The 26,884-nt window shown below is 42.2% G+C and overlaps 2 protein-coding genes and 1 long non-coding RNA gene across 9 annotated transcripts in view; 2 read left to right on the forward strand and 1 right to left on the reverse strand.

Annotated features, from left to right (window-relative positions):
- The first annotated feature begins 3,191 nt into the window (after window positions 1–3,191).
- Window positions 3,192–11,082, forward strand: COX6C (cytochrome c oxidase subunit 6C). 3 transcript variants are annotated; one of them, XM_081919924.1, is made up of 4 exons: window positions 3,192–3,341; window positions 9,955–10,082; window positions 10,202–10,327; window positions 10,964–11,082. In XM_081919924.1, exons 2-3 carry the CDS (start codon window positions 9,969–9,971, stop codon window positions 10,319–10,321), a joined length of 234 nt encoding a protein of 77 aa, XP_081776050.1. In that variant the 5' UTR covers window positions 3,192–3,341; window positions 9,955–9,968; the 3' UTR covers window positions 10,322–10,327; window positions 10,964–11,082. The 3 variants fall into 3 exon arrangements, with proteins under 3 accessions (XP_081776050.1, XP_081776049.1, XP_081776048.1); XM_081919923.1 differs by having other exon boundaries at window positions 3,221–3,334; XM_081919922.1 differs by lacking the exon at window positions 3,192–3,341 and adding an exon at window positions 6,134–6,210.
- Window positions 11,083–13,489: 2,407 nt separating this feature from the next.
- VPS13B (vacuolar protein sorting 13 homolog B) overlaps window positions 13,490–26,884 on the reverse strand; it is a 353,019-nt gene continuing 339,624 nt past the window's right edge. For all 5 annotated transcript variants that reach the window (XM_081919663.1, XM_081919665.1, XM_081919662.1 and 2 more), the window contains exons 59-62: window positions 20,969–21,145; window positions 16,935–17,037; window positions 16,065–16,314; window positions 13,490–15,972 (exon numbers count right to left, since the gene is read on the reverse strand). In XM_081919663.1, coding sequence (XP_081775789.1) covers window positions 15,724–15,972; window positions 16,065–16,314; window positions 16,935–17,037; window positions 20,969–21,145 — 779 coding nt within the window. In that variant the 3' untranslated portion in view covers window positions 13,490–15,723. The remainder of the gene's footprint in view (window positions 15,973–16,064; window positions 16,315–16,934; window positions 17,038–20,968; window positions 21,146–26,884) is intronic.
- LOC309374727 lies at window positions 17,044–20,917 on the forward strand. Its single transcript, XR_014170686.1, has 2 exons — window positions 17,044–19,666; window positions 19,709–20,917. It is a non-coding gene; the product is annotated as an uncharacterized lncRNA (long non-coding RNA).

Genomic DNA, 26,884 nt, shown 5'->3' on the forward strand with positions numbered 1-26,884 from the left:
CTTTCATTTATTCTGTAAATGGAGAACCTTCTGTTAGGTAGGCCTAAATCATTCTAGTCTGATCTTATGTAAAAACATACCACAGTAGTATGCTTTGAAGCTTACACACCTGGCAAACCTTGTATTTTCTAACCCTATAAACACTTTTTAAAGCTGTTCTCATTCACTCTCCTTTTATAATGTTGTTAAAATGGGGAGGGGGAGGGACACCCCCCACTATTAATAAAAACATATATTTGGGGAAAACTGGGATAGAGCAGGGAGCACACAGCCCTCAAATAATTAAACCGAGTGAAAGTAAAACTTCATTAAGCAATCCGCTGTTGCTGCCAGAGCAGGATGCAGAGGTTGAGAAGGGGGCTGGAGAGTGCTTTCTACGTGGAAAAATAAGGGGAGGGGCTAGACAAGGGCCCAATACTGGATCAGTACAGCATAAGAATGCTGAGCCTCTGAGGCAGGGATGGTAGACCTGGGGCCTTCCAGATGTTGGACTCCTCTAATCTCTGGCTGGAGCTGATGGGAGTTGTAGCTCAAAACATCTGGTGGGCATCAGGTTGGCATTGGCTAATCTAAGAAGATGAACAGCATTTTTTATATATAAAGGATTTTCTTCTGGGAAGGGGATAGCCTTGACTCTTGTTTTTCTGGTGCCCTGTGTAAAAGTAAAAAAACACATCATGCCAAGCCAGTCTCCCACTCCCAGTTGACCAAATTTGGGGATGGTTGGGAAGAGTTGTTACACCCACAGCTCAGTGGGGCTCAGTGTGTGGCCATGGGGACACCAGGTGATATAGCATTCAATAGTAACAGCAGCAACAACAATGATCCACCTAATTTCTGTGATTGTTAAATTGTTTAAAACTGTTTTTAATATCGTGTTTCACTTGATGCAACCTGCCCCTTCACCTTAGAGTAAAGCTTGGGGGATGATAATCATCATCATCAGTGCTTTTTTCTGGGGGTCCTTAAGGGTACACAGTACCAGCACCTTTCCCCCCCCCCCAAATGTTAAAAATGTGGCACTTACTGTAACAATTTCATGGTGAGTACCGGCAACTTTTTTTCTTTAAAAAGCTATAATAATAATAACAACAACAACAACAATAATAATTTTGTTTTAAAACCATATAAACATAACCCAAAAGAGTATGATCTAAAATAATGATGGCAAGCAACTTACATGTTTCTTGAGCACTCAGCATTAATTTATTGCCATGGTAAATTAACCCCAAACAGGTCCATTAAGTTGAACAAGTCAATGTAAACATCGGATATGAAGAAATGCAGGCTTCTTATTGTTTGCCAAACTACTAAGATCATCTCTTTCGCTAGGTTCTTAAGTACTTTGGTGCTTTACCCCTATTTTTAAAAAGTGCTGGCATTGGAAATTTGTGCTCACGCCACCTTCACAAATCTTTTTCAAGCCGGTGATTAAAAATCCAACTTAATAATAACTAATGCTTTCAATGGCTGTGGCAATTGTTGGTAACCTTCAACACATTGATTTGTCTCCAGTTGGCCCCAAAGTTACAAAAGCTGTTCCTGCATTTCTTGTTTGTATCTATCGTCATACGATTACCCCAAAATTAAAGCATGCAGTACTTGAAACAACTTCAAAGGCTAAGCTTGCCCTTCTACTAGCTCAGCCTTTTTATTGGTTCATGTTTTCCATTTGGCTTCAACATCTTGTTCTTGCCGATGCCTTTCTAGAATTTCATTTATATATATTACAGCTCGGGTTGGTGAGACAAGCTAATTAATACCGGGATGGGAGGCTATGAATTGTAGCAATTGCATACCTTCTGCTTGGGGGTGGGAATTGGAGGCTGCCACAATTTTTTCCATTATGTATACATAGCGTACCATGCTGAACATGGCCAAATGTGCTTTGCGAAAATGTGCACCAAATTCATTTAATCAAAATACGTTTAAGTGGGATTGTTTACGCTGCTATCTATTGCCAGTTCTGTTAATCACTAAGCTCAAACATGTCAACGCAGAAGAAACATGAGATCCCCTATTTCTTAATTAGATTCTTTTCTAACGAAACAATAAAGTAGAAACAGGCCATTTTGCAATGAAAACACTGATGCCAAGTATAGTCTAAGCTTTAAAAAGCTTGATTCACTGGAGGCTTGTAAATTGGAACCTTGTCTAGATTTAGATAAGAGTTATCTAAATCTTAAAACCGAACCATGGCACCGGGGGTGCTTTCAGACTGTCTCACTTTTGCACATCCAGGTACATGCTGTATGCACAATAAGAGTGCATCTTCATAATCTACCACAAAGTGGGCAGCCTGCAATAAATGGGAACAGCTAAATAGTGCTTTTGTGCAATTGCTTCAAGGGGGCAGGAGGAGAAAAAAATGAGCTTTATGCAGTTAAAAAATAAGAGGATAACAACCATGTGGTGACCGTATCATATAACCTCTGCACAAATGTTGTGTAAACAAATCAGGAGGTTTGCGCAATATACTATTAGTCTAGAAGTGACCCAAAAATGTTGTTGTGGATATAGCACACAAGTTTAGTAATAGAAACAATTAACTGGTATCACTGGAAAATAAGAAGAATCACACAAACGTGAGATGGCAGATTTGTAGTGTGCTGTTACTAGAATTGTACTACTGCATAGTATTTGTGGTGTTGAATCAACAAATCTTAACAGATATGTCTCTAACTTTGATACAATTTTGATAATTTTATTTAACGTCCCAGATTCATAATGGTGGTATACTGTCTTGGGTCTTACATCGGTTGGTCCTAAGGCAAGAGTTGGCCTCAGACAGTAAGAAGAAGAAATCTGATTTTGACTGTGACACATTCACAGCTAGATTTATTTTTCAATTTAATATGAAGCAGGGGCTATTATAACAAACATGATGGAAGAGTTGCTAGCCCAAGCCTTTCTGGGTCAGTGTGTGTGGCTATTACCCAGAAGGCTGGGGGCTGGAATAGATGAGCCCGGGGAATCCCTTCCAACGCCGCAATTCTAGGATTCTGTGATTATTATTATTCATTTTCATTTCTATGCCTTAAATGTTTTTTTTTTTAAATCTCAACCTGGTTTACCACACATTAAAAAATCAAATAAAACAACCCAGAACAAAACATTACTGAAGGAAGTCAAATATAAACACGCAGAATCAGACTGCGGGAGGAGAAACCTCCGCGCGTTCCGCGCCCTATTAAATTTGACCCGAGCTCCTTCCCGTAGCCGTCGAACGCAACGCGCGTGCGCAGGCGGGAGCTGCGGTTCGGAAGGTGAACGAGGAAGGACAGCGCAGGATACTTGCGTGTGCGAGGAGGACCTTGCGGTTCCAGCGCTTTCCGTGAGACGTGAGTGATTTGCAGGGGGTTGGTTGGTGGGCCCGCCCGTGCCTGTTCCCTCAGCCCTCCCTCTCCTCCTCCCGCGCGTTCCTGGTGCGACCGTTGGGCCGTTGGTGGGGGCGGGGGCGGAGGACTCGGCTGGCTTGGATTCGGAGGAGGAAAAGGGACGAAGAAGCGCCTGAGGGGGAGGCCTGGGCCTTGGTCCTTGGCTACCCTGCGGCCAGGCCTCTCTCCTCGGCCTTGTTGCCTTGGGAGGGGCCCGTCCCGGCGCAATGGCGCCAACGTGAGGTGCTTGTGAGGGCAGCTGCGCCCACCCCGCCACCGGGCAAGGAAGCTGCCCCTGGCCCGGGCAGGAGTTGTTCGCCGCCCTCCCGCTTCCTCGCAAAGGAGGTGCTGGAGTCGCGTCAGTGGGGAGCTGCTCGAAATTAGGCTCCTCAGGTGCACGGAAGGCGAGCTGCTTGGCTACCAGACGCCCAGGCGGGGCGGAGCCTCTGAAGGCCTTCGGGGACTTTTAATGATTTCTTGCCTGAACACACTTGCGCTTAGGGGGCCCAAGGCGAGAAATTGGCTCCTCGTCGCTTTTGTTCCCCTCTCCATACATGTGTGCAGCATGTGTGTGCATGGAGAGACAATGTTACATTTTTAAAAACAAAGAGGAGGCTGCAGGCCTTCATTGTGTGTGTGTGTGTGTGTGTGTGTGTGTATATATATATATATATATATGTGTGTGTGTGTGTGTGTGTGTGTGTTTGACACACTCACAATTCTGTAGCCTAGGAAATTGCTGAAAGCTGTAGGGGTAAATTCTTAGTCGTTGTCTGCTGGAACGTGGGCACTTGCGGTCGCAAATCCCTTTAACAAAATTGTGAATGGAAAAGAATTGTGTTGAGCTGTGCTGGTTCCCAAAAGCATGAAACTAAACTTTGAGTAGCTAACTGGTAGTTTGTCGGGTCCCTCCGTTTTTTAGGCTTGTGCATAAAACTGAGTATATAAATTGTCCATACAGTGTGGTAGATAGTGTTGGGAGACTTGACTTTAGTTCCATCCTGAGCCACAAAGTTTATTGGGTGACCTTGGGCCCAGTCTTTTTAAGTTAGCCCAACTTATTAACTAGAGTGAATATTGAGGATAAAGGGGAGTGGGACCATGTACACCACATTGAATGAAACAGGAAGAGCAGGTGAAAATTGTACTTAAGAGCCTGCTGGATCAGGCCACTGGCCTATTTCAGTATCCCATTCTCAGTGTGACCAACATGATGCCTATGAGAAGCACTCTCACCCTGCAGTTTCCTGAGAGCCCTAACCTCTATGAACTTCCTTAATCCTCATTTAAATCCATCCAAGTTGATGGCCATCACTACCTCCTGTGGGAGCGAATTCCACAGTTTTACTGTGTGCTGTGTGAAGTACTTCCCTTTATCTGCCCTGAATCCTCCATTCAGCCTCATTGAATATCCATGATTTTTTGTGTTATGAGAGAAACCTTTCTCTATCCACTGTTTTCATTAGTCATACCACCTCTCGTGCACATTTTCTCTAAACTAAAAAGCCACCAAGGCTGCAACTGCTTCTCACCTTTGAGAGCTCTTAGATTGATGCTACCCAGACCTGGTTATTAGTCAGTTTTTCTATTATTATTAGGCCTAGAACTTCATCCCTCATCACTACTATATGCCTCAGTTCCTCATAATTCCTTCCTTCAAAAGTTACCTGAGGAACAGAGATCTGCCCTATACAGTGGTGCCTCGCAAGACGAAATTAATTCGTTCCGCAAGTTTTTTCGTCTTGCGAGTTTTTCGTCTTGCGAAGCACGGTTTCCCATAGGAATGCATTGAAAATCAATCAATGCGTTCCTATGGAAACCGCCTTCAGACCAGGTCCGGGGACAGTCTGTCCCCCGACCTCTTCTGAAGCCTGGGGGGGGGGGACAAGGGCTTTTCTTCCCACCCCCAGCATTTTAAAAAAACCCGGGACAGCAGAGGACTTCTCTGCTGTCCCGGGGTTTTTTAAAACGCTGGCGGGCGGCAGCGAAGGCTTCCCTGCCGCCCGCCAGCATTTTAAGATTGCCCCGGACAGCCTCCGCTGTCCCGGGGTTTTTTAAAATGCTGGTGGGCGGCAGCGAAGGCTTCGCTGCCGCCCGCCAGCATTTTAAGATCGCCCCGGACAGCCTCCGCTGTCCCGGGGCGATTTTAAAGCCCCCGGGAAGGCAGGCGGGGGGGAGCAAAGACTTTCGCCCCCCGTCGGCCTTCAGAAGAGGTCCCTCTTCTGAAGGCCGGCGGGGGGCGAAAGTCTTTCCTCCCCCCCGCCTGCCTTCAAAAGCCGTCCGGGATAGCGGAGAAACGCGTTGCGTTTCTCCACTCTCCCGGGAAGGCAGGCAGGGGGGAGCAAAGACTTCCCCCCCCCCGCCGGCCTTCAGAAGAGGTCCTGGACCTCTTCTGAAGGCCGGCGGGGGGCGAAAGTTTTTGCTCCCCCCCGCCTGCCTTCAAAAGTCGTCCGGGATAGCGGGAAGCGCTTCCCTGCTATCCCGGACCGCTTTTAAAATGCTGGCGGTGGGGAGCAAAGCCTTTCGGCCCCTGCCGGCCTTCCTGGACCTCTTCTGAAGGCTGGAGGGGGGGGAAGGCTTTGCTCCCCACCGCCAGCATTTAAAAGAGGTCCCCGGAGATTTCCCTATGGGCTTTCTTCTTGCGAAGCAAGCCCATAGGGAAATTCGTCTTGCGAAGCAACTCGCAAACGGAAAACCCTTTCGTCTTGTGGGTTTTCCGTCTTGCGAGGAATTCGTCTTGCGGGGCACCACTGTATCTTTTGCTGTGAAGACATTCCACTTCTCTGCAATCTCATCTTCCTTTACCATACCTTTGGCTCAGTTGTCATCCAAGGTACCAACTGCCTCTCTAGCCACCCTTCTGCTACAGTCATATTTAAGTAATTTTAACTTTCAAGCATGTTGAAGTGGTTTGACCTTGATTCTGCCTTTCAACTTCCTTTTTACCACACCTCTCATTTTTGGAACGTTTCCTCTGCTGAAGTCTGATGTGGCCATGTTGGATTTTCTTGGCCATGTCCATGTATATTTAATTTAATGGTACTATGGTCACTGCTCCCAAATGGTTGGACAACAGTTACATCTTGCACCAGGTCCTGGGTGCCACTTAAGATGAAGTCAAGGATTGGTTGGTTCCATGACCAACTCTTCTAGGCCACAATTGTGTAATGTAATTATATGATCATGTGATAGTTAGGATGCAGTTATATGTGAGGGCGTCGGATACATCAGATCTATTCCTCTGATGTCAGAAGTTGGAGTTTGCCTCCCAGCCACCTTTGGCTCTTCCAAAGTCCTGGCCCGACTATTGTCAAAGCTGTGACATCAGAAGAGCTAAAAATGGGGCATTCCAGCAAGTGGCTTCAATCTGCAGCCCAGCGAGAGACTTAGAGATGCTTTTGAGTGTGACTAAATATCTCCCTCTGCTTTCCCTACCACTGTTTTTAATGGGAGTGGAAACTTAAGAGTAAAAGGAAAAAAGTTAAAACAGAAAGTGGACCATTCTCCCACCCTGCCAGCATAAGCCTGGCAGGGCATAGGGTAAAGGTTTTCAATTGTTTTTCCATTGAAAAATGTTTTGTTGGCACCATTGTTATCAAATGCAAAGACCTGCAGATGATCCAGCTTGATATCTCTGGCATGGAGGAGTCTTTAAACATAGCTAACTTCATTGAGGCAAGCTGATCTGTAGTAGCTGAAAGAACCTGGCAAAAACCTGATCGTGTTTTACATGGGTTCTTGTTGGAGGCTGGGTTGGTGCTCAGTTCCCAAAGACCAATGGGGCATGTCTAAGTTCTTTCAACCATTCAGAATCTTTTTTATTGGGCAAATATGTGTGAATAAAAATAAGTAAATGTTATGTGAATTGGAGGTGTTTGGAAGAGGTTTTGTTTGCTTACTTAAATGTAGAGCTCATCAGGTTCCATATTTAAGGATATAGCCCACTGGATATTTTTGTATCTGATTGGCTGAAGCCAAACTCATCTGTAGTCTGTCATTGGCTAAGCTGCTGTGATGCTATGAAATGTTTGCAAACATTCCTTTCATCTACTCAGAGGAAAGCTATTATCAGTGGAATATTGATCCACTGTGAACCATGAGTGAGTCAAGTAGAAAAGTCAAGACTGGCAAAAGAAACTTGTATGGGCCCCAAAAGTAGGAGAGGAAAGAGCTCTTTATTAGCATCCAAGACATTAGGTTTACATTATTCAGAGTTGGCAGCTCTGAGGTGTGACTGCTCCTCACGTTGGCGTATCACTCCTAGCAGTGTTAGAAACTGCCTACACGGCTTGTGGAACCTGGGTTACAGGTGCAAAAACAATGGCTAATCACCCTTCCCCTCAATGTAACAGTACTTTCTATTTATTTTTTCATAGAGAATTTATTTGGTCTTTTTTTGTAATTTGTGGTGTTTGGAGGGTTATAACCAGCCACAGCAAAACAAGTCATACAGAGGTTAACAGTGAGACTTCAGTTTAGACATGTATAGGACAGTAACATAGTGTGGGGATTTGAACCCAGCTCTCCCAGGTCCTGGTCCTACAGACAATCTACTACACACACTTGCTCTCACTGGGTTGAAACTCTATTTTTCAGTTTGCAAAGCCACAGTTTCTGTGATAGATGGAGGTACCAGTGAGGGACATTTTCTCCATTCGTGCTCATGTAATGTGATTATTTTCAAAGTTCTAATGTTTTAATTTCTGTAAAGCACTTCCCTGTAAATGGTACAGGAGCACTCATTCAAATCTTTAAAAAGTAGGTGATGCTCCACTCTTTCAAGACCATTAGTTTCTTTGTTGGTTTGCCCCCATCCCAAATTACCATTGCAGCTGTAGTGTATGAACTGAGTGTGGATGAGAGGAAGTCCGTGGGGAATGTTTGCACTTAACAAGAAAAAAAGAGATAACCGTTCCATATTGATAACTAGGATTTACTGGCATCACTTGCACTTGAAAGTTCATACAAATGGACCGCACTTCTGTTTCTAAAAGATTCTAATTTATAGAATTTGCACCAATTTATCTGTTTTTCTGTGACCAGAGGCAAAACAGCTGGATCTCTCCTGCTGCTCCTCCCCCCAATTGCTTATCTGTTTGTTTGCAAACCTTTTAGCACATCAAAAGGCTTCTTGGGGATCAGGCAGAAAGGGAAAACTGATGCTGTGGTTCTCCCGCACGGCCGGTCACAAACTATGTGACTGGGAATCTAAACTTGGTCACTAGGTGGTGCTCCTGTGTCACAGAAAACAGCTGGCGAGTGGTTAATTTCGAGTGCTGCTCTGAGGTGTTATGTTTCCATATGACATAGCATTTACAATATTGTAAGAAAATGTGTCCAGAATTACAATACTGAAGGCACCTTTAGCAACAGAGCATAAAATACAGTCGTACCTTGGAAGTCAAACGGAATCTGTTCTGGAAGTCTGTTGGACTTCCAAAATGTTTGGAAACCAAATGTTGGTTCTGATTGACTCCAGGAAGCTCCTGTAGTCAATTGGAAGCTGTGGAAGCCCCGTCAGACGTTCAGCTTCCAAAAATAGTTCACAAACGGGAACAGTCACTTCCGGGTTTGCAGCGTTTGGGAGCCAAAATGTTCAAGAACTAAGCTGTTTGAAAACCAAGGTATGTGTGATGTCTTTGGGGGTGGAACCAGATGCAAAATGATGGTTAAACAGGGCAGACACGGTAACTTTTTGTCCTCTATGAACCATAACTGGGATAGCTTGTATATAGCCAGCTCCATCAGGCCTCCTCCCTCAACTCTCATTTGGAAGCAGCCATTCTATTAGTGGGAGAGATGGGAAGCAGAGCACTCCCATAAGCTCTGCTCTGATTGGCCAGCTCTGTTAGGCTGCCTCTCTCAACTGTTACTTACGTGGGAAGGCGCTTCAGCAGACTGCCTCTGGGGGAGAGATAGGAAGCGCAGTTTGTTCCATCAGTTTGGTCAAAAGCTTAGCTCCATCAGGCACCTCCTACCTGAATGGAGCCTAGTGGTCACTATAACAACAAATGTTTAATAATTGGTGCCTGAGTTTGAGTTCCTTTTGTCACTGTCCCTTTCCCCTTGTATATTGTGTTTTTTTTACATTGCAAGTCTATGGGCATGGACTGTCTTATTTTAACTGACTGTATGTAAGCCACTCTGGGAGTCTTTTGGCTGAAAAGGGTTATAAATCCTATAAATAAATAAAAAAAGGCTGCTTAATCGCCCTTGGTCTTCCCCCTGCTCCACACACCCATTTGTTCCTATTGTGTGGGCAAATGATGCCTTGCATCCAAAAGTGTAAGGCTAAAATTAAGTCTACAAGTAAGACATATTATTGAAGTGATAAAGGTTGTAGAGCTTCTATGCATGCCTCTTTAGATATTTATTGAAAATCTAAGAAACAGGAATTTCTGAGTAATTTTGGGAGCTATATAAGTGACTTCCTTGCCTATGAAGCTTGGCTCAGCTGCATAGGGTTTAGAGATTTGAATAACCACATCTTTGTTGCTGATGCTTTTCACTGTTGGTCGTAGAGATGCTTTTGTGACAGCACGCCCTTGCTAAATTTTCTTTGATTTGCCTTTTTTAGGAGAAAACATCACCATGTCTGCTGCTTTGCTGCCCAAGCCCCAGATGAGAGGCCTCCTGGCCAGTCGTCTAAGAAAACACATTGTAGTGGCTTTCCTTTTTTCGATAGGATGTGCAGCTGGATACAAGGTCAGAATGTGGTGCATTAAGAAGTCAGTTTGTGAGTTAGTTCTTTTATTAAGACTGTCTTAGTGAGAGGATGCAACTTTTCCCAGTAATAACTTGCGGTCTTATCTCTTTCTCTTTAGTTTGGTGTGGCTGAACCAAGGAAAAGAGCATATGCTGAGTTCTATAAAACCTATGATGCCATGAAGGAGTTTGAGGCCATGAGAAAAGCTGGGGTGTTTGAAAGTGCACCACCCAAATGATCATGAGTAGGTATCTGAAAACTTTCCATTGTCTAACCTTGGCAGAAGAATATTACTTTTTGACTAGGTATGGTGGATGTTTTGTATCCACCAGACCCATCTTATGTACTTATTATCAATTGATAGCCCTGCAATGTTCTACTTTTTAGCTTTTGTGTTTGATTGCATCTCTACTAAAGACTTACTCATCTGAACCTATTTATTTATAGAAACATTTATATATTGTCTTTTCAGTCCCCATGATGGGGCCTGCTGTCTTTCCCTGTCCCTTGGCCTAGCCCCCTTACTTTTTTAAATATTTGACCTCTTTTTCTGGAATACCTATGCTGTATTGCCGCTTTTGCCTTCCTACCCACTTTTCAAAACCTGTTTTATTCAAAGCCCCCTAGTGGTAGAAATGTTAACCATGCCTGCAGTGAGGTGTTTATCTGCATATGTGTATTACACGTTTGTATCTGTTCACATTGGTTTGTCCAACTTGGTCTGTAAACTCCTATATCTATTACACAATACTGGTTTTCATGGGGCGTAAATATATAGGTGAAAGCATCCTGTTGCTCATTTTAGACAAAAACCTTTGCATAAGTGGCCTTGAGATTAAAAACAGATTCATTTTATAACTTGTTGTTTCTTCCTTTTCAGACTCTCCTCTCCGGATACCTGACAACTGAACATCACTGTTTCAGTGAACTATTCCTTGTGATCCACTTTGGTGTTGATCATGCTGTAACGTTGATCATTAAATTAAGTACTTCAGTTAAGTGATGTTTGGACTTATTTCAAACTGCATAGCGAGGAGGTAGTAATATCTGTTCCAGAATGCTTATGTACTATTGTTTTTTCCCCCCTTACGTACTATTGTTGAGGTACTAGCTGCCAGTCATCATTTCAAGTTTTCTTAGAAAGCTTTTGGAGAATGATTGATGAATGAGAGGAAAAATCTGCTGGATTGTATGTTTGATTAATTACATCTTCCTTTCACTGAAACTGGGTAGGGAGATTGAGAACAAAAGCCTTCTATCTGGTTTATCCTGGTCTTTTGTTTATTAACACTTGTCTCTCTAAGGTGTGGGGAGTATGCGGCCTTCCAGATGTTGGACTTCAGCCAGCATCGTTGATAGGAAGATAGGAGCTGTAGTTCTGCAACTTTATAGGGCTGCAGGTCATTGTTGCTCTAAAGCAGTGGTGGCCAAACCTGGCCCTCCAGCTGTTTGGGGACTACAGTTCCCATCATCCCTGGCCACTGGTCCTGTTAACTAGGGATAATGGGAGTTGTAGTCCAAAAACAGTGGAGGGTCAAGTTTGGCCACCACTGCTCTAAAGGAGCCAGGCAGGAAGAGAGGTCTAGGCTGGGCTGTGTTGGATGATTGCTAGGTCCATAATGGACACACCTGCCTCTAAAAAAGCTGATTAAATACCGAATGGGTACTAGAACATGCTTTAGCAAAGATCAGTTAACAATTTGCCTTACAATAAGGGAGGATATATGTAGTTGTGTGATTAGTTGTGGATAAGGATGCACATTTGCAGACATAGCAGGATCTGTATTGTGCAGGCTTGACATCTGTTTTCACAGGCATGCCAGCTTTTATGTTCCCCCTAATATCTGTCTAGTTTGTACAACTAGCAGCCAACTTCTGTAATTGTATTTTCAGATATTCCCAGTAAGTCCTTAAAACATCTCATCGTGACTGGCTTAATGATCATTTAGCTTTCCTTAGGTCTTGCATTCTTGCTCGTTGCACACTCTTGAACTTTGTCCGCTAGTATCCTATAGTGTTGCTTCCAGCGGTACACAGCTCTCCAGCTGATGTTTAATGGAACAGTGTGTGAGTGAGTTTGTCCATTAGAGGTCTTCCAAATACTGATGTACAAATGCCAGTAAAAATGTATTCCCTAATTTAAGGCAAGAGTCTAGTGCCTGGAAAGTCTGAAAGTCCCTTGTTACTGCAACTTTGTGTTTTGAATCAACGAAGAAGTTACTAAGTAGCTTACTAGAGTGAATGGTTTTGGAGAATGTGTATATATACAAAGTGTTGATGTTAATGGTCCATTTGAAGTAGATGTTTTGCTATCGGGATTTGAATTTACAAGCTTGAAAATACAATACAGATGGCTTAATTTGGCATCCTACTTTATGTGAAGATTTTATAGCCAGCTCAAAAGATCACAAGCAGCAACCTTTTGATGGGTGATTGTGTTATTCATATAGATAAACTGCAGGACTAGGTTGAAACCATTAAAACTAATGAAACTCTATTCTAAAGAGTAGTTTTGCCATCAGTGAGAGCATATGAGGTACTACTTTAAACTGGTCTACAGAGGATGGACCAAAATGCTTGCAGAACTATGGGGATTAATTTGTCGCTTCACTGAACACTTGGGGCAGCGTAGATAGATTTTGGAAAATGCCTTTAAAAGTTGTTTTTTGCTTCAAGGTTGTGCAGGGACCATGGAAAGGCACTATTCATTTAAAGCAGCTTCTTGATATAAGTAGTGTAACTGCAGCAAAATTATGCTGCCATCGTAAGCAAGGACTGTGTGTGTCAGTGAGCCAGCTAGCAGTAAGTCACTGTTAGTGAAGTTAACTCTTTATTAGAAGAAATAAGGCCTGCTCAGGAGCACCAGGCTTAATGAGCACAGCACCCTTCTCAGTAGGTCTTGCCTCTATGAGGCAGTTGTACAGACTGAAAGTCCACAGCTGACTTAAGTCTCCTCCTCTCCCAGGTTTCTGGTCCTGGGAGCCCAGTGGGGAGGGGAGCTTGTTGCAGCAGGAGGGGGAGACAGTATGGCTTATCTCTGCCTCTCCTTTCTCCTGATTCTGCTTCTAGACTTCTCTCTGCCACAGCCTCTGCCTGCTCACTGAACTCTGTTACCTTTTCAGCTTCTGACTCTGCCTCCCAGCAGTCTTCCTTGAGAGGTTGCCCTGTTGGTGCCTCCCACCATTCCTTTGTGTCTGCAGGAATTGGGCGACAGCAGGGAAGGTGTTTTTGGAGAAAGGTTCTAAAATGATATTTGAATAGTTCAGTTCACTCAAAGATGAGTCGTAAAGAGTCCTGTAAACCAATAGGGTGGCTTGCCTGCCTGCCTGAGCTATCTGTGTGTGGGTCACAAAAATTGTTTTCCTTGAATAAATTTGTTCTAATATATGCAGTCAGCATGCAACACTGGCAATATAACTCTTTATTTCCCATAAAAGATTCAAGAATAAAATGTATACATTTTCAAAGGTAAACAGTGACCAGTTTGACAAGTCAACATATGAGATGCTAACAATGGCTGTGTTCACTTCACACTCATCGTGATCAATAAATAAGAAAAATGGCTTCCAGAAGTAACTCATAGCAAAGTGGGTTACAAGAGAAGCATTTAAATCAAAATGTTCTTGTAGTTTGTACCAAGAATGCAAAGGAGATGTCAACAACAACAAAAATAGATCATTATTACGGTAATGACTTGGTTTCATTTCAGTTCCTGTCTTGGGCATAGTTTCGAAGTATAGGAAGAATCTCCACAGAATAATGTTGAGTTCTTGCCCTGAGAGGTTGAGCCAGGAGTATCATTTGGAACAAAAGTTTTGAAGCAGAAACAGATAATAGCTAAGAACCCACATTAAATAGATTTTCTCAAACCTAAGACTGCTGATCCCATTGCAATCCAGAAAAATAATAGCTCTTATGGCAACAGTGATTTTTCTAAAATAAAAGGAAAACACAATTTGAATCGCCTATAACAAAACTCATTCAAAACACTAAAATCCTAAATGGGCAAGGAGAACTCTACAGACAATATGGGAGCTCCTTTAAGGGTGTGAGAAGCCATCAAATCAGACTAAATGTAAATGTGATGTGACTCATAGCCCCAATATGGGATTGAGTCCCATCAGTCATAATTTTATTTGTTCTCTATGCAGTGGTTTAGATAAGGCTTCAAGTACTCAGTAACATATTTGTCTTTGTATGGAAGGGGTGGGAAATGTGACTTCTCAAACACAGTAGGGACAGCATTAGGAGCAGAACCCCAAACTACTGGAATTTAGTTTTATGGTTTAACAAGTCCTTCCCAATTAAAGTGAGTTTTTCAGTGTAGAAAGTGGTGACAAAGATGTTGAAAGGAGTGATCTATTTGCTTACAGATTGTTCAGTTCCTAGATCGTTTTAGTACAAGATTCATCTATCTTCATTAAATTGTATCCACAGAGCTATAGTAAAACTAACATTTGTTAGTTTTAAATCTCCATTTCTTAACCTTTAAATATTGGATAGGTAAGTTTGAGACCAAGAACAAAATATTCAAATTACATAAACTCTTTGAAGAGCACAGATATAGGCCTCAGGATTAGTTAATGCATACAATTAGCATTTATGTTGAAATGTGTAACAAGACTGACAGAACAACCCTAAACAATATCCTTGGCAGTAAATCATACTACTTACAGTGGGACTGACTTCTGAGTAATGCAGCTTGGATTGGAGACTGAGTTTTGTCTAGGTTTTTTTTGGTACACTTGACTGAACACCACTCCTAAAATTGATACGATGCATATTACTGGTCCCACAATAATAAGAGATGACGTACCTTGCATAATTATGTATTGCCCAATAATCCACAACATCATATACATTCAAAAGTCTTAAGAAAAATCTGACTGGGGAATAAGATTACTACAGACAGGAAGTTTCAAAAATAAATTAATGCCGTAGTTAACCATTTTGCTCTCCAAACTACACAAAGGCACTAGTTTATATTAAGGACTAAAGTCCTGCAGAATTTCAGTCAAATAAAGAAGGCTATTATAAGGTTAGAGCAGTGCTAAAACCCAGCTGTCACTAGTAACTTAAAACAGCCACTTCAATGCTTTCAGTTGGAGTGGGAGGAAATGTTTTGCTATTGGATGGAAAACGTAGGGTAAAAGTTTCAGCCCTGAGCTAGTTTTTACAGCTGAGTTATAAACTCTGCTTATAATAGAAACTGGCAGACCCTAAAATAGGACACAGAGAACACGGATATTCTTTCTGGGACAAGAACACTGCAACATGCAGAGTTTTGCTTACCCTTGCCTGTCTGATTTCCAGTTGAAAGAATGGACTGAACGTGTTCACTGTCATTCTATAGGGCTGCTACATTTCCCTTTACTAGACAGCTTAGCTTATAACAAGGTTTGCATCACTAACATTTCCTGAACTTTTGCCTCATGCACAGAGATCGAGAATCAGCACATTTCATATAGGCTGGGCAAAAAATAAGACTATTGTGGGTTTGTTCTTAAGTGCTACTTTACTACACCAACCCACAAAGTTTAAACACATGTGTTTGACACAATGTGAAATTAAAAGTTCACATTAGGCAACTGCATAGATGTTACTTTAAAAATTGAAAACAAGTCTTGCCACTGGGTGTTCTCAATTAAACCCCTTTCTCAAGGCTTTATTTTTTACCATAGTAAATTTACTGATGAATACTTGGGCAAAAACAGGATCAACAAGGTACTGGTAAGTCTTAACTGTTGTAGGAATGGGTTCGGCAGCTACCACTTGTGCTGTGGTTTGCGCAGATAAAGTGCTGGGAACAAAGTGATAGGATGATTTTGTGATGTAGTCCAAAAGTCTGTTGTACTGCTGTTCAGACAATCTCTCTCTTACTCCATCTGCCTGAAATGAGACAACACAGATTTATTGAAATGTACAGCACTCATGCTGCAAATTTAAATAAAGGCTACAAATCGGTGTTTAGGAAGCTTTACCTCCAAATCAGAAGGGACTCTTTGCTGCTTGAGTTGCACCTTCAGCAGATTGCTTTGTTCGCTGTCTTGTAGACATTCGATTTCTGTCACTGGAAATGCCTGTTGCTGTGTGTCTTCACTGACGCTAACCACAAACAGCACCTCTGAGGTAAGCAGCAAACATCCTTCGTGTTCTTGGCCTGATCCACTCACAATTACCACATCCAAGGCCATGTGGGCCTCTGGCCTCCCTAGAGACTGAAGCATTTTCCTGTTAAAAGAATAATTCAAGATTAGGAACTTGTGCTCAAAGGATACGGTCAATTGCATCGTTTCTCAGTGAAGCTGCCATTAAAAATATATATAAAAAGAATCGCAGCAAGCTGGAAGGATACTAAGCACCACAGTTTTTGCAAATCCCATTTCAGTTTTAAATCAAAAGGATGTCATGCTTATTTTGTAACATTATCAAAACTCCTTAATCATCTGCAGCAAAGCTGACCTAATCGATGCTCATAATTGCATTCTCTTTTTCCAACTCATTTCTTTTCCCCGTGGAGAATCCACCCCAAGAAGCTGGAACTAAACACAGAGCAGAAACCAGCAGCTATTTCTGGAAATGTGCAGAACTTGGGTCCACTGCAAAGGCAACTAAGTAAAAGCTTAGATAAACAAACACAGAGTAGCATCGGAGTTAGAAAGCTCAAGGGAGATCAACCGCTTATCATTTGCAAAATGGGCCTCTGTGCAGTAACTCTGCTTAGCGTTCCTAAATAAACTGTTGTAACTCAACCTCTTCCTAGGCCAATAGCCTGTTAACATGACCATGGGCCAAAATCTATTAATCAACAATGTGGACAGAAAAATGAGCAAGTGTCTCAATAATTTTACCAGACATATTTGACGTGGCTGTTTGGTGCCTGCTCAGCATGTTGATCGCTTGGAGGATAACGCTGTTTGGGATGCTGAGAAAGTCCAGCTCCATGCAAAATACCTGTGGTAAGAGAAGTTAAGATTTTTACTAGTTGTTTTTTCGGAAAACAGGAACATGTTGTAGTGATGTCATCTTCTTAGAGTAGTCCATAAAACAGTGCAGATCCAAAGTGATGTCACATCTTTGGACACTCTAGCGGAGATAATTCATTCAACATTAGAATACAATAATCGTGCACTTAACCCCGGTGGATTTTAGCATTAGCTAGAAATAAACAAAAGACAGAATGTCAGTCACATATGAGCAATTAGGGGAAACATAATGCTCTTGAGAGCCATCAGTCCAGAATGGGACTGAAAACGTCATTTAACAATGTATGCATAAAAAGTCAAGGCCACTGTTAACTTTCTTGCTTCATATTCAGATTCTTCCATGTTTATGTCATGATTAGTAAACATTAGAAGGCAAGCTTGCCATAGATACTGCGTTTCAATAGAGGTTACTTAATCCAGCTGTTAAACATGGATCCCAAACGTTTATGGGTTCTCCTGGGGCATCCAAAATATGAGGAGTGCTTCATTGTGCCAAGCTCTGCGGAGCAGCTTCTTTTCCTGTTTGTTCTGAGCAGAACTGCCAGAGCTAAGGGGTGACCTGGCATGTGCGGTTTCTGATGGCTTGTAAATTTTTATAAATGAAGGCATGGTCATTAGACGGAGAATTAGCGGGGTGTAAAAACTTCACAGATATAATAAAAGTTTTACAAGGCTGATCGAAGCTAGGCTAAGCCTGATGCAGCAAAGAACTGAGCACTAAGATGTAAGCACTTGGGGAGGCAGGAATGACTTGGATCAGTCAAGTAACTCCATGGCAAAGCAGACGTTTTTGCACTGGGGTATAAGCAACTCAAGAGTCCATTTCATAAAACTATTAACTAATGCCCAGATTAAGTAATGCACTGGTTATGTTGGGCAAGGGGGGTGGTATAGTTTAATATTTAACTGCTTATGGAAATGCTTAAAAGATGCATTCCAGTTGTAACAATTAGCTGATTGAGGTTTTACAGTGTTATGCGAATGAAAATGTCGTTTGCAGTGGAGAAAGAAAGAACATGTGTTGACTTCTGTGTGGTCTCCCATCCTCTTTATTGGGCATAATCCCATTTGCAGTCTAGATGGGATGAGGGTACTCTGCCATGCAGTACCATCTATTAGGATCTGAAGCCACTTGTGTATCCTCTCCTAGCACTATTGTTCAATGGATATAGAAAGTAAAATATTTTAGACACTGGCTAGCATCCAAAAAAGGGGGCGGGGACTCTCTCTGTGCACCCAAGGTAACTTTGAATTTGTGCTTTCTGGACAGCAGCCAGTGTGTGTGTGTGTGTGTGTGTGTGTGTGTGGCCACTGCAAAAGCAGGGAAGGGTGAATCCTACTGGGTGCTTGTAACCTTGTGGACCTCAAAGTAACTCTCTGGATCCAAGCCACTGTTTGCATCTCTATGTTATTTTGGGTTGTTTACCATTTGCTAACATTTTAAAAATAATACATGGGAAGCCTATTACGCACAGCATCTCCCAGCTTTGTACTGCTTCCTTGTGGGTTTCAAAAGAATTAAACTTACCTGTATTTTTATTTTCTATGCCACCACCCCCCATCCCACAAAAGCTTAGTTTTCAATAAAAACAAGCTATCCAAAACTTATATGGTCATGATGGGAAAATAATCTGTACACCAGACTTCTAATTGCCCAGTAGTCTAAAGACAAGTACAAATACACAGAGGCAATAGTTGCATCCAAATCCCCCCCTTTGTCACAGTCCAGCCTTTCCTGATGGTCTCCCATCCTCCAGGAGATGCTTTGGGGGGAGGTGTCACAGGAGGGAGGTGCTTGGGGCCAGAAAGTCCCATTCCACAGGCATAACTGCTGGACACAAACACATTTTTTTTTTTTTTTTTTGCAAATAAACAGCCCATGAGCCTTTCATTTTAGGTCTTTCACAGACATGATTGTTACCCCAAAATGTTTGAAAGAGCATTGGCGAGCCTAACAGAGAGACTTCGCGGTCAGACTTTCGACAACCTTTTGGGCAAAAAATGATGTCCACAGATTTAGTTAATGGAAATCTAAAAGCTTCAGTGGGGCTTTGCCAGTGTAAGTGGTCAGTGACTCATCTTTTATGAAGGGAAACCTTGAGCCCATTAAAGAAAAAGGGACTTTCACATTATACGAGTAAAAAGTAAAGTATTTGCAAGTCCTTAGATTTTTTGATTTAACAATTAATGGAACAACTGTACCTGTGGGGTTGTGCTGGAGTAAGTGGTTACCATGCTATAGCAGGACTCACATTATCTTCGGCAGTTATTCTCCACTCTCCCCAGTACAGGTCCTCTTGATCAAAAACAGCAGGAAGCATCCTCACTCAGTTTGGTAAATGGAAGCTTTGCACAATGCAGGAGGGCAGATCTAACTGCCAGCATAAGAATTGCCAGGCAGAGTCTGAGCAATGTAGCCAGACGTACCTTGAATCATAGAATTTTAGAGCTGAAAGGACCCTGAGGACCATCTAATCCAACTCCCTGCAATGTAGGAATATGCAGCTATTCCATACAAGGTCGAACCTGCAACCTCGGCATTGTCAGCACCATGATCTAACCAACTGAGCTATCCAGAAATGTGTGTGTGTGTGTGTGTGTGTGTGTGTGTGTGTGTATGTGTATGTGTGTGTGTGTAGGGGTTGTCCTCCCCTGTTAAAAGGTAAAGGTAAAGGGACCCCTGACCATTATTAGGTCTAGTCGTGACCGACTCTGGGGTTGCGGTGCTCATCTCGCTTTATTGGCCGAGGGAGCCGGCATACAGCTTCTGGGTCATGTGGCCAGCATGACTAAGCCACTTCTGGCGAACTAGAGCAGTGCACAGAAATGGTGTTTACCTTCCCGTCGGAGTGGTACCTATTTATCTACTTGCACTTTGACATGATTTTGAACTGCTAGGTTGGCAGGAGCAGGGACCGAGCAACAGGAGCTCACCCCGTCACGGGGATTCCAACTGCCGACCTTCTGATCGGCAAGCCCTAGGCTCTGTGGTTTAACCCACAGCGCCACCCGCGTCCCACATCCTCCCCTGTTAGCTCACAGCATATAATACCATACTATTCTGCCTTGGTGAGACCACAACTGGAATACTGTGTCCAGTTCTGGGCACCACAATTTAAGAAAGATACTGACAAGATGAAATGTGCAAAGGAGGGCCTGGAAACAATCCCATGAGGAATAGTTGAGGGATTTGGGTATGTTTAGTCTGGTAAAGAGACCGAGAGGAGATATGATAGCCATCTTCGAATATCCCAAGGGCATGAGGATGGAGCAAGCTTGTTTTCTCCTGCTCTGGAATGTAGGACCCATACCCTTAGCTTCAAGTGATAAGAAAGCAGATTCTGACTAAACATCAGGAAGAACTTTCTGAAAGTAGGAGCTGTTTGACAGTGGAACAGACTCCCAAGAGAGGTAGTGGACTCTCCTTCCTTGGAGGTTTTTAAGCAGAGTCTGGATGGCCATCTGTCCCGCATTGTAGGGGATAGGACTAGATGACTCTGTGCCTTCTCCAACTCTAGGATTCTAATGAAAACACTATTTTAAATCTGCAGGAATACAACATGCTACAATTAAAACAAAATTTGAAAACTGACAATGACCTTGTGACTTAGGGTGTTGTCAACTTCCTTGGCTAGAATGGTTCATAGGATCTGTTTCCAAATAGCACCCTGGACATTAAACTTTATACAGATATTTATCCTCAACTGATCAAAAAGGCAATTATGCGGCTATCCAACCAGATATCACTGGGGGTATAAGGATGATGACTGGGGGCATGGGGACTTGGGGCTTTGTTGTAATTGTGTGTGTATATTATACCAATAAAAACCTATTATGGAAGAAAAAAACTGGCAATTAATAAAGAACACAAAGAGTTTCACAAATTCATTGAAACCTACCATAGCCAGTCTGTGACACTAGCTCAGCTGCTCCCCCAATGGGTTTAGCGAGAACTCCCATGATTCCCTTCCCCACACCAGAGATAACACCTTTGGCCTTGAGTCCAGCTGAACCCTGGGCCTCTGACGTTTTTTGGAAGTTCTGCATTGGCTGGTCTACAATACCAGCAATTGCACCTGTAACGAGAGTATGACAGAAGGATAAACTCCCAGAACAAGAATAAATATTAACAGAGACTATTGGACTGAGAATCTGAGTATTACCTGCCTAATATAGCAATAAGGAATACCAATTAACCTGAGGAATACACTGAATTCAGTTCTCCGCTTGTCCCTTCTTGTTTCTCTTTTTCATATAAACATTTACATTGGCCTGGTTCATACTTCATGCGCAGCCAAACCCTGGCGAAGCATAAATGTGTGGGCTTCCAGAGAGGAGCTTAACACAATTTGCTCCTTCCCAGCCCTTTCCCCCTGCTACGCTGAGCGGAGCTGAGCCAAGGTTTGGCTGAGCATGTTGTCCAGACCTGGGCTCCTGGTTAAGTTTTTTCCAACTAACCATGAGCTAGAACTAAGAAGAAACTCCTGGAAGCTAGTATGTTCTCACTAAGCTGAGGTTTGTGCAAACCAGGCCGCTTGGTGGCTTCATAATGCATTTATTCTAGGTGTTTTCTTTCCAAGTGCATTTGTTGACTGGAAAGGATTTAGGATACTGTTTATATATATATATGTATGTATGTTAGATTGGAATAAATGTCTGCTAACATTCAGAGTTCTTTAGCTGCTATGGAAATGAGATTTTCACGTAAGCCTAAGATGGACTTCATAAGAAAAAAAGACCTGCATTCCATATATCATTTTAATATCCCCTTCTATTGCCAGAAATGCTCATAAACTAATGCAACCTCTGATATATTACCAAGCTTAGTAGAATTAGGCTTTGGGACTTTTTGTTACTATCTTTGTGAACACAACCATATTTTACTTTAATGTACATGGGTCAAACTTTTACAAGTGCCTTAATGACCCCTCCGGCTTTTAGTATCAACAGAGGACTGCAGTTTAAATCTTCTTAAATGTAAACAGGTATGTAAGGTGGGATCTCTCTTTGATCTCGAGTTTACTCAAGCCACTTACCACAGAGATGTCTCTAGATGTTGTAACTTTGATGGATAAGCTATTTGGAACTCACTAAAAGGACAATGATTGAACAAAGTGACAAGGTGTTACGTGACAACAATTTGAAGCTTAGCTGCCTGAGCAATAGGCCATGGTTGTTCAGCACAGAGGAAATCACTGGGTAAAGTCTTTAGACCTCTTTGTACAAACAGAGAGATCAAACAGCTGCCCTGGAAGGGACATCTATTTAGTTCCATGTGGACAACAAAAATGGGCACCTTGGTCAATTGCAGTTCACTATGTGCACTTGAAATCAAATGTTACTGTTCATCGATTTTGGCTGCTCCCAAAAACACAGAATGGTGAAGGTGGGTGAAGTTCCCTAATGTGTAAGGGATAATAGAAGAGGCCATCAGTGTTTCACGACATGCAGCCATCATGCAACATGTAGTTTGCCCCTCATTGCTTTCTATTTTTTTGAGGAAAGAATCTTGCTTTTCAGTTAATCCAGTCTCATAAAAATGTTGTTGTTCTTGATGGCTACCAGCTTGGATAGCTTTAAAAGAGGATTAGACAAATTCATGGGAGGAGAGGGCTCTTGATGGCTACTAGTCAATATGGTTCTGTTCTGCAATGCTTCTGAATATTTCTCATTGTGGGTGCTTTGCATTCAAATTATAGCTGCACTGGGACATTTTGAGACCCCTTAGGAAAACCTGTTTATGACATCAGATAAGCCAGTGGAAGCTAGAAGAGCCATGACATATCACAACCTACCAGCCTATCGAGAGACAAAGCAGAGATTGCAAGAATGACACTAATGGCCTGGTGTGCTGATGGGCCAATTGTTTACAGAACTATACAAGCATGCTGGATTGCACAGCAAACTATGAAATTTGATGCCCCGTGAACAACTGTGCCTGCTAATCTCTCACTTGTAAGATACAATCTGGGCACTTGCTTGTTCACATTACAATGCACGTGCATATATTTATTTGGGTGGTTAATTTCTTCTGTGACTAAGAACAGTGGGCATTATTTCAGCAATAAAGAATTTGTAAACAGAATCAGAGAGACGGGTTAAGTTCCTCGTTCTGTGTAACTAAAACAGTGCAGGCAACTGCAGTCTAAGCCAATTTATAAACTAAAGTTTGTCGTCCATATCTTGAGTAAAGGCAGCAACAAAGAAAAAGAAGCAGTCTGGTATGCTTAAATATAACAGCAATAACTTCAGATTTCCAGCACAATGTCTAACCTGCTTGAAAAACAGGGGTTCTACTGTTCCAATTCAACTCAACGGGCCAAAATTACTGGCTGAGGTTGCCTTTAGAACTCGTATAACCCCTGTTTGAAAACAGCAGCATTGGCTGCTGGTCCCTTACTGGGCCAAAATTTAAGGAGCTGACACTAGTGTTTAAAGTCCTAAACAATTTAGGTCCCATATATCTGGGAGACCACCTGCTACCCTAAAGACCCTCTTGGGTATTAAGATCAGCAGAGGGGCTTTTTTGTTAGTTCCACTGCCCTAAGAAGTTTTGGGTGGTTGTGGCCCAGGAGAGGGCATTCTTTGTGGCAGCTCCTAAACTGTGCAACTCTCTTGTCAAAGCCTGGCACCTTCACCATAAAGCTTTTGGCAAATGCTGAAGATGTACCAGGTTATCCTGGCCTTTGACACCTGAGATGTGTCTTCAGGGCTCACCCTGTGACTGTGTTTTAATTGAAAAAAATAATAATAAAAATGTCCAGTAGCACCTTATAGACCAACTCAGTTTGTTCTGGTATAAGCGTTCATGTGCAGTTTTTAAGAAGCACTGAAGAAGTGTGCATGCACACGAAAGCCTATACCAGAGCAAACTTGTTGGTCTATAAGGTGCTACTGGACAATTTTTTTATTTTTTATTATTTCAACTGTGTCAGACCAACATGGCTACCTACCTGTGTTTTAATTGTTCTTAATATTGAATCTTAAATTTTAGTAACCCACCCTGAGACCTGCTGGTGTAGGGTTAATAATAACAATAGCAGCAGCAGCAACAACAACAACTGTCACTTCCACAAGTCAAGAGTGGAAATCTTTAGAGAAAGATAAATTAAGTAGATCTCATATATGCTTAAGCTAAGAGCAATTTGCTGATGCCATGACTTCTACCAGATTGTGGACTTTACTAACTTCCAAAAAATTAGAAGAACTGCTGAGGAACATTTCTGCAGAGTTACCGGTATATGGTGGTGTAGACTCCAGTAGCCCCACTAAGTGGTGGACACTTTGGATGTCTATTAACTCCAGTTTCTGCTTCCTATCGTAGCTAAAACAGAAAACAATGCTTCTTAAAAACTGACACCCTTTAGATCAACCTTTCTTCACTGTTGTGAGCTGAGTATACGACAAGCAACTTAGAAGGACAATGTAACAGATCTTCAATTGCTCCGGTTCATTTTAGTGGAGATCTTTGTTGAAGATTCTGCTCTTCAGTATTTTAGATCCTAACTCCTGTAGATATACTTCTTTTATATCTGCATTCCCCACTCTCAGGAAACCTGCTTTCTGCTGCATGGACATTTTTATTAATACACTATGATATTTTGCACCTGAAGGAAATGGCACTCACCCGCTGTTAGGAGGGAATTTTTAAAAAGTCTTGTTGCATCATCCTGCATTTTTCAAAGCTCCTGTTATGTCATGCTATGAAATAATTTCCAGCAGCCCTAACCTAATTTCCAACATTTCGCCAATTCCTTGGCAATACATTAAAAGAAATATGAATCTACCACTGAAGCTGGCAGCTCTGTGTTGAATCTCTCTCTCTATAATAGCTACTTAAACTTACTTTGTGCCCAGATGCTGCCCATTTGCCTTGAAACATGATACTGCAGTCTAATCTTCTTCAACCTGGTGCCCTCTGGATATTCTGGACTACAATTCCCAGCAGAGCCAATGGCCAGGGAACATGGGACTTGGTTATAATAACACCAGTAGTTACCAGATTGGGACAGCCTATTGATTTCTTCAATTGTTTTTATGCAAGCTGCTTTGAGGGTTTTCCCTAAAAGGTAGCCTAGAAGTAAATAAATATTGTTGGCGTGGAGAGTGAAATACACGGCACAACAATGTCAGAAAGGAGCTAAATTGTAGTACAGGTTACTGGATAGAAGCAAAGACAGCTTGAGATGGTGCTGCTGTTGTTTATGACAGCCTGATGGTTTCTTATGTAAAATTGTGCTGTTAGGTTGAATTGTATAGCAACTGAAAATTTTAAAAGTGAATATTTTTTTGAAGTTAGCCTCTAAATTTCTAAGCCTCTGATTTCTAAGCATTTCGATCTTTTAGGGTGATACAAACTCCCAAGAATGCACAAAACCATTTTACTGAGCAATATAAATTGTGTTCTTTTGCTAGTTTAATAAATGGATGCATGCACGCTCTGCAACGCACATGCTTCTAAACAGTTCAGTTTTAAATCCTACTTTCATTTCACAAATTACTATGAAGTGGTTAATTTTTAAACTTGCAAGTAATAGTTTAAAACACCCATGGTGATCTTCTCCCCTAGCTAAGTCTTTTGGCTGGAGTTTTAATATTATACAACGTTGATGCGATGTGACCGTTTCTGCCGCAGAAATATTTTTTGTCAACATTACTTGACATTTGAACTATACTCAAGTGTTTTTCAAACAAAAACAAGCATCTAAGTTATCTATGATGCAAAGGAAATAACCAGTCTGAAAGGTTTTCCCGTAGCTCATTAAAAGGAAACACTGGAATGAGCATGTCTTTGTATCTATATTGTTTACGTGATGACATTCATTCCGCCCTGCATCTTTTGCCACATCTAAATTAAAGGATAACTGTACTTCTAAATATCCACAAGTACTATTAACAATAAAAATGTATTCCCTTGCAGCCACTATTTTAAATGCAGCTGGCTTTTGCTTGTTTTTTAAATGTGCATTAAACTCCCTTCTCATCTAAGGTCATCAGAAAATGTTTTGTAACCTGTCTAGCTGCAATGGAACAGAACACTGAATCTAATATGTAATGCTGGATTAAAGAGCAGGATAACCTGTTCAGTCGGGAACTCGAGACTGCAGCAGTTCCTCATCAGGATATATATGGCCAGGGATTTATCCCCATGCTGTATAGACAGGCTAACCACAGGCGGGGAGCTAGAACATACCGATCTGAATTTGCAACACTGATAAGCAAAGGCAGGCCATGTTGCAAAACCTCACTTCCACAGAAGGTTCCAGGTCAGACTTGATCTGAACCACTGTTTCTCATGAAATTGCCTCCTTCTTCTGAATTTACTCTACCCTGCGATGCTCAGCCTCTAACTACCTGTTCCACAGGTAAAGACAATTTTCATACGCAACTGATTACAGGCTGCTGATTTATGTGAAACACTAACTCAACACTGGCATAACAAGAGGACCGGAACAAGGAACCCCGGTCTCCTCCTGTAAGTAAAGCTGTGCACAAATAAACAAAGCAGCTCATATCCTTGAGCTTCCTTTCTGTTTGAGGATATAGGCCAGTGAGAGCTTTCTGCTGAAGACAATCTATCTACCTACCCCCTGATTAGGAAGAGGAAGGCTCCATCTTCTTCAGAATTATAACTTTCATTGGGACATCACAACCACCACCAGCAGCTACCCCACAGTTTGAGAACTCAGCTTGCTGCTACCCCATAACAGATGGACCTTCTGCCTTTGCCTTGTCAGCATTGCCTGGATTTCTTCCCTAGACCCCATGCCCTTCACTTGGCAGTTGGCTAGATCTGACATAAGCCTTCATTTCAA

Source organism: Podarcis melisellensis (assembly GCF_964234715.1).
Source record: "Podarcis melisellensis genome assembly, chromosome: 7".
In the NCBI taxonomy this organism is placed as follows: Eukaryota; Metazoa; Chordata; class Lepidosauria; order Squamata; family Lacertidae; genus Podarcis; species Podarcis melisellensis.

What these genes read in the sequence shown, in the direction of transcription:
- COX6C (XM_081919924.1), top strand. Translation starts at nt 9,969, where the DNA reads ATGTCTGCTGCTTTGCTGCCCAAGCCCCAGATGAGAGGCCTCCTGGCC. An exon ending in GATGTGCAGCTGGATACAAG is followed by an intron (nt 10,083 to 10,201) that starts GTCAGAATGTGG and finishes CTTTCTCTTTAG; the next exon opens with TTTGGTGTGGCTGAACCAAG.